The sequence below is a fragment of the Buceros rhinoceros genome, unplaced genomic scaffold, assembly GCF_000710305.1.
Source record: "Buceros rhinoceros silvestris isolate BGI_N320 unplaced genomic scaffold, ASM71030v1 scaffold17421, whole genome shotgun sequence".
Lineage (NCBI taxonomy): Eukaryota > Metazoa > Chordata > Aves > Bucerotiformes > Bucerotidae > Buceros > Buceros rhinoceros.
This window is the reverse complement of record NW_010392671.1, coordinates 14,670-22,274: the sequence shown is the minus strand read 5'-3', so window position 1 is coordinate 22,274 and position 7,605 is coordinate 14,670. Positions and strand designations below refer to the sequence as shown.

Here is a 7,605-nt window from a genome sequence, read left to right as displayed (position 1 = left end):
TTCCTGCACAGAGGTGGTCTTGTCAGATTTATAACATCTATTTTCCTCTAGGCCATTTTTGAGTAAGTATTTTTTGCTTGATGTCAATACAGCATGAATATAATGCCAGCTTTTCATCTTTGGGTGCTTGTAAAAGCTTATGAACAATTAAAATGAATAGCACAGCCAGAGTGTGAAATAATGCTTTAGAGATCTTGATGCAGTGAGGGAAATTGGATCCTGAAAGTTGCTGATGCTGGAGCAAATGACATAATGAAACATGTCTTTTTCACCAAAGCTATTAGCTAATCACTTTTTCAAACATTTATTACATTCTGTTCCCAGACTGTCAAAGCTGAGGATCAATTGTTTACTTTAAGAAGATTTTAGGAGCAGACTAGCTTCTTGTAATAAGCATTACAGGAAAATTGTATCCAGTTTATCTCTTGAAATTCAACCTTACCTCTCCCTAAGAATCAACTGTTGGGACAGGATTCATAACTGAAAAACAGCAGTCAAGGCTTATGTCACATCCTGCAGTTTAAAACCCAGTTATTGCTCAAAAATTATTCCATTGATCAGATTATTGATGCTGAAGTATGTCTTACATTTTGCCTACCAGTGATTTCAGTATTTCTGATATCACCTGAAAATGAGGAGCACAGAGGTATAAATCCTTGGTTTGAAAGCAGACTGCCATGTGGTGCTCCTTGAGGCTGTCCTTGTAGGGTGCCCAGATCATCTGAATGACTTTGCACATTCCATTCATTTTAGCAGGTAAAATACATCAGAGTTGTGTTTGCTTTTTTATCTAGTCACTACAAGGTTGACGGTCTGAGTGTGCTGTATACAAAGAATCCCCAGCAACACGGGAGCACGAGGGAAAGTACAAGTACTGATAGCACCCATTCCGAACTGGATCAAAAGCACCACTGGAAAAACTTGATTTTGTGTCCTTGATGCACTGCAGAATTCTTCCCTTCTGTGGATCTGATCCAAAGTATGAGGACAACTTTTCTGGAGAGTTACTGTAGGAATTACAGGGGGGGAAAAGAGGTAGAAATTTATGACTCATAAGGCTAAAGACTTTGGACTTCTACTTTCAGACTAGTGTAACCCTGGCAGCTTAGTTCTCCTCTCTCCTCATGCAAACTGATGAAGGCAGGTAAAGAGTTTCTGAATATTGACTCTTGACTCTGGTTCCTCCCTACCTGGTCAGTAGAGGCATTGTATGGTAGGCGTAATAAAATGCAGTCACATTGCTACTGTGTCCTCATACTGAAACCCGGGCTGGATGAAATAAGCCTTTCCTTGTGAGGCAATAAAAGGTAAAGATTGGATTTCCCAATCTGTAAGGTCTAAATATCATTCTTTTGCAATAGCTTTCCACTGAATATCGTAATAGTAAGGACGATAAGGCAATATTCCTAACTACCAGCTCTAGCTCTATAAAATAAATCAGAGCAAAAAGGGCAACGTGGGCCACTGTGTGTTTAGGGCAATTGTTTGCTTTTACATAAAATTTTAGTGGTTGTAAGGATTAAGACAGGAAAACACTACTGCGTTGCCAGCAAGAAGGGTATAAACTGCTAGCTCTGCTTTGATGGACATTATCTACAGATTCACCAGGGAAAATGTATTAGCTGTGAAAGGAAGATCAGAATTTTGCCTGTTGTGCTGCTAAATTTTTCAGACTCCTGCCCTTATGTGTGCGGGTACAAGAAATATCACTATCAATTTATAGGAAGTGTCTTATAATTTATTGAATGGTTGATACTTCTCTTGTCTCAAACAGCTGTCAATTTTCCAACCTGTGAATATTACAAATGAAACCCATGGGAAATGCTCGATATGATGGATATGGGACAAATTTACACAGGACTGGTCTTGTGTCTGCTGGTTTCTGCAAAGTTTATTACCTGCATGTCAGTGAAGGAAGCAATTTAAGCTCTGCTCTATGTGTGCATTTTAAGAATCAACCAGAAAACCATTCAGTCCTGATTCTCTACCACATTACTGGTGTGCACTGACATTTAGACATGCAGAATCGCATATTACATTTTCTGAAGCAGAATGATTGACATTTATATCCACTCTGCACTCTCTGTGGTTTATCCTGAAGGCAGGATTCACTGGAGAGTAAGGTCCCTGGATATTTTTGACATAGTTTTGGTCTGAGATGACAATCAGAGAAACGACGCTTTACTGAACTGTTGGTTGTTTGGGGCCTTATTAAAAAACCAACGGCATGAGCCTGCTCTGGGCTACGTACCATTGCCATCGCAGCATTGTTTCTCCTCTGCACTCCGCCCACCATAGTGCTTACGGACCAGGGCAACATTTTGGCAGCTGCCTGCGTGAATCAGAAAGGAGGTTAGGAGCGAAGTCTGTGTCTTCTTCTGAAGTCCTCTTCTGATACTGGGCAGAGATAATTTCCTCTTAGTCAGGAGAAGTCACGCTGTGGCACTGTGTCTAGGACTAAGAAAGCCTCGAAAGAGTATTATATTACTACCAATTTGTTTAGCAGTGGCCTGTGTTACCTAGATTTCAGTGTTTCCCAATTTTGCCTTTCATACCTCATAAATAATTCTGTAAGTCAGAAAGCAAGATTTTGGCCTGTTTTTTCTAATATCACCCAGGAGATAGATATCTCATGTGCCCACAGTTACAGGGTGTTAGTTCTAACACTCTCTGCAGGAGGCAGACCAAAGAGTAAGGGAAACGCATCAGCAATACTTCAGTTGTATTGGGACTTTATATGCAGAAAAGAACCTGAAACCCAGGAGGATGTCCTGCAGCAGGACATGTCAGAAGGATGATTCAGCCTCTAACTGTGCCCAGCCCTACTGCAGAAGCAGACAATACAGGTACCAGTTAGCACATTGTTTTCTGTGATGTTTCCCTGGGGATCTGGACTGGCATGGTTGTCTCTAGTTACAGAGTAAGCTAAGACTCATAGGCTGCCATGGACACAGGGAAGACCTGAAGCAACATGAAGTAGCGCAGGGAGTGATCTCTTCAATTGCACAAAGAACTTAAATTAGCTTCCCTTCCATGCTCTGGTTTTGAAAGAACAGCACGCTAGGCTGAAACATGCCTGGCTTGAATGCAGGGTTTGCCTGTGTGTGTCTATCCAGTATATCTTCCAAAGTGTTTTATTTATGGTTTTGTTTTGTTTTGTTTTTTCCACCAGAAAGAAACACCACTTGCCAATGCTGCATTTTGGGCTGCAAGAAAAGGAAACTTGGCTCTCCTTCAGCTGCTGCTGAACAGTGGACGAGTAGATGTGGACTGCAAAGACAGCGTATGCATACAATGCACCTACACACATGACACCAGTTTTAGGTCGTTTTCCATAGCTCACTGCACCAAGGGTGTGGCAGGGATCTAACACAAGACATTTGAGAGTCTTATGGCACTTGTGGATGATTTAAAACCTTCTTTTGATAGGAAGATAGTTTGAAATGCAAGATAAAGTAATGTGATGATTTACATCAGTGGCAAGGGGTTAGGAATTTGCCAGCACTCAAAACTGTGCCTTACACAGTTATTTGTGGCTCTGGCATTAAAAACACAGATCCTAGCACCTCAGGCTTCTCTTTGCAAGGAAATGTCATTGTAGTAATAGATCACGGTGATGAACTGACTGAACTAAGCCCAGGTAGCAATGATTCTGTCAGCTAGCAGAGCTCCTCATGATTAGAAGAACTGCTGGCCTCCTGACTTCTTCCTCACCCACCCCAGTATCTCCTGGGCTTGGCACCAGCAGGAAGGCACAGTAAGATTGCCAAGCAAAGAGGAGCCCAGACATGTGACAGACAGATTTCATGGGGGTTTCCTTACCGCAGCTGGCATGGGTTGAAATTAGTTTTGAGATTTGAAATTTGTTGAAAACACAGTTAATAGGTATTTTTTGCTATTCTGCCTAGAACATGTGGAGAGATACTTGATTGTACTAAGCTATGGCAAAAAGGAGGGGAAAACTGAGGCTGAGAAGTTCCCAGGTTTCTTTTGATTGGTGTTGGGAGTAACTTACTGCCCATCTTGTACAGGATTAGTGCCACTTCCAGCTGAAACATGAACCTGCCACAGTTTCTCTCACTTTGAATACTTTCAAAGTGCAAGAGATTTTCTAAGCCCATTGACTTATCTTTTCATTTTCATTTCCTTTTTGTCCTGTAAGCAAGTGTTTGTTCTGTGGTACTTCTGGAGCTGAAGCTGTGAGAGTCATTCTGACAGGGAGAGGAGGGTGTTCAGATCAGGGCATAAAGGGGATTGACGTAAAGAAATATGGCCCACTACAGCTCTTTTTTTATCAGAAAAAGGCTAACATTGGTCAAGAATTTTTCCAATGCATTGTAAAATATCCTGACTCATTAATTATATCAGGCATACACGTTTTCTATGCTAAAATATTTTTGTACGATTAAGGCTGCATGCTTCTTTTCTGTGATGTTGCACATTCCTTTAAACTGAACTGGTGTTTGTGAATATTTTAGAAGGATGAGTTTCATCCTCATGCATGTGGTTTCCGTGTGTTCTCTATATACCACACACATACAATTGGTTCTAAATTTTATTTGGTTCACTGTAGCAGTGACCTTATGGTGTACTGAGGGAACTTTAATGCATAGTTCTGGTATGGAAAATTCTCCTATATAATGTGAAGAATCACAGAGCGAGTTTGCTCTCATTGTTCGGATAGGGAATTAGTATTCTGATTACCCAGACCTTACTCCTGGCTGTGACTCAGAATTAAGTGACTCAGCTAAGTCACTCAGCTCCTGTGTCTAAGGTTATTTTTCTGGAAATGATGCAAAGATCTTTGGGATTCTCTGATACAAATGCTGTGTATAAACCAAAAACATTAGTGTTATTCTTGGTACAGATGTTTTGGGACAGTAAGGCAAAGTCATTGCATATATATTTGTTGAACAGTCAGGCTTTAGCACTGCAGGCAAGTCTGTAATGTTTTTGCTTTAACACCTGGTAATTGCTCATTTTCAAAATACTCTCAAAGGTATGTTTTAAATAATAGCAAGTTTTTCAGTGATCATAAGCATCTTTCAGCTTTTCAGAAGAAGTGTTTTCTCTTCCAGACAGACTGAATCATTGCTGGAGGAGCTGTTGAAGGTACTGACTTGTTTTTCCTTACTCCCAGCTTGGCACAACAGCTCTGATGGTAGCATCTTACTATGGCCACATAGATTGTGTACGGGAATTGGTGTTGCAAGGAGCAGATATCAATCTGCAGAGAGAGGTAGGAGAAGTTCTGGATTCAAACAGGGATTGATTAAGTGACCATTGGTTTATTACAAATAATAAAAGAGTGTTGTCTCTTGATTTTCGCCAATTGCTTCTTTGTCACTTGCTGTGTAGTGCATGTATAAATAGGATCTACTTTCCTGAGGACATCAAGGAATCAGATGTCTGGAATTTATAATAGAAAATGAGATGCCAGAGGTACATTTCTAAATAATTCATCACACATTTCCAGCACAGCTGGTTGGTGAGGGGCAGTTATATCTGAGATGTAACTCCCAGGGTTACAGTATTTATGCATCTGCAGTTTTACTTATTGGCACAGTAATTTACAGCTCTGTGGATGGGATAAATGATAAGGAGAAGTCCTTTACCTTTTGATTTGTGGAGTCTGGTCGTTAAAATGGAGTGGGTGCCATTGCTAGACCAGGGATTATTTTGACTTGGTATGTTTTGGAGTTTCTGCCTCTTAGTCTGAGCCAACTCATCCCTAACAATCACGCAGATTAATCACCTGTAGCCTTCCCTGCATCCCGGGTTGCATTCAGGGCATCTCTTGCACTGTGACATGCTTGTTTGTGGAAGGGATATCAGTGGCTGGTTTTGGGAAAGTGCCTTCCCCTCATACTCCATGCAAGTGGTTGTAAAGAGTACCTGCAGCCGCTTTGGTCCCTGTGCTGGCTACACGGAGAGCAGAATTGCCCTGGGGTGAGGACAGTTGTACTGGTCCCAAGAGAAGTTTAAAGAGGGCATGCAGTAACATGGAGTGGCAACAAGCAGTGCAGGACAGGAGTATGCTCATCACTTTAACAATACAAGCAAATGTTTCTCATTTTCCTTGGTTACCTGGAACTAGACCATTAATCTCATGCTGACATTTGCAAGTTACTGAGTCAGTGAATGCCAGGTTTGATGATATAAGTGTCTTTGCACTTACTGGCCTAAACTTGCTCTGACCATGATTGTCAGTGTCTTTCAGTGGGGTCCTGTTCCTACAAAACATGTATTTAAACATGTCCTTCCCTTAGGTAAACATTCCTTGAAAAGCAGCAACAAAAGGAGAAGTTGAGAACAGTTTTATGTAGTTGCTCTTGAGTATCATTCAGGACATACTGATTCAGCAAGCCAACAAAAACAGAAGCACTGAAATCCTCCAAAATCACTCTGTTGCAGAGAGGACAGAAAACAGATTAAGTTTAAGCCCTAAAAACCCATAGCACTGTTCTGAAACTAAATCCACATACTCAAACCAGTGCTCTTGTACTCTGAAGTTGTGAAGCTTGAGGAAGTGAGACCCCCTAAATGTGTCTGGGAGAGGGCGATCTGAAATGGTTTTAAGGAGCCATGTGCTAGTGTGAAGGCTTTGGGCACTGGAGTGAATTTTATGTGTAGCTTCCTTTTCCTGCACCTTCTACATGGGATGAGAGAGACCAAAGTCAGGGAAGTCTGTCTTCCCTTCCCTTCCCTTCCCATTCTGCCCAGCCATTAAAATCTTATAAATTATTTTTGTGCACATGTTAATGACGGTATTTTATGCAACTGTGCTTTATGTAAAACATGGGGTTTCACTTCTGCGGTGAGGTTAAAGAAAAGCAGGAGTTGCAGGGCTTGTTCTAGTTGGTTGGAGGCTGCTTGGCTGGATGGGGAGCTCTGCTCCAAGAAACAAGGATGACTTACACCAACAGCACTCACATGATGTCAGTGGAGAGTCAAGGAAGGTGGAGCTCTGTTGTACCAAATTAATGCATTCTTGGTTTTTCCACACCCTGGTCCAAATCGATCTCATGCTCCCATTTGTCTCAGGTTGTAGCAGCAGGTGGAATAGGGGTTGTTTTCATACTGTCTGTTCCTTTGTTCTTCTCATGCTCTGGGTTTGCTTTCCCTAGCTGGTGACTGGGTAGAAGTGAGCAAATCCTAAGAGGTCGGTATTAGAAACTCTGCCCAGAAGCACCTTTGAAACTTGGATTTTACCTCAGTGTATGATGTTGGACAGACTTTTCAGTGCAATGGAAAGAAAACATGACCTAACTGACATACCTGATGTCCTCTGGAGTCCTCAAAACTATCATGTCTTTTCAGCTGATATTCAACTGATTGTGCTCAGTGCTTTTTGATTTGAACTGTACAAACTTCAATCAAGTGTGTTATGTGTTTGGGGGTTTTTAATCCATTATTTCCTTACAGTCAGGTGCGACTTCTCTGTTCTTTGCTGCACAGCAAGGCCACAATGATGTAGTGAAGTTTCTCTTTGAATTTGGAGCCTCCACTGAATTTAAGAATAAAGTAAGATGGGTCTATTTTTGCATGCTGATACATTCTGATAATCAAGACTTTTTTTCCTATTCGCATGAATCATGACATGTC

The 7,605-nt window shown here is 41.4% G+C and overlaps 1 protein-coding gene across 1 annotated transcript in view; it reads left to right on the top strand.

Annotated features, from left to right (window-relative positions):
- Nucleotides 1-3,172: 3,172 nt before the first annotated feature.
- The window catches only part of ANKRD29 (ankyrin repeat domain 29), a gene marked incomplete at both ends in the record, with an annotated part of 18,864 nt that continues 14,431 nt past the window's right edge, over nucleotides 3,173-7,605 (top strand). Inside the window, 3 exons of the mRNA XM_010144584.1 lie at nucleotides 3,173-3,283; nucleotides 5,141-5,239; nucleotides 7,426-7,524. Coding sequence (XP_010142886.1) covers nucleotides 3,173-3,283; nucleotides 5,141-5,239; nucleotides 7,426-7,524 — 309 coding nt within the window. The remainder of the gene's footprint in view (nucleotides 3,284-5,140; nucleotides 5,240-7,425; nucleotides 7,525-7,605) is intronic.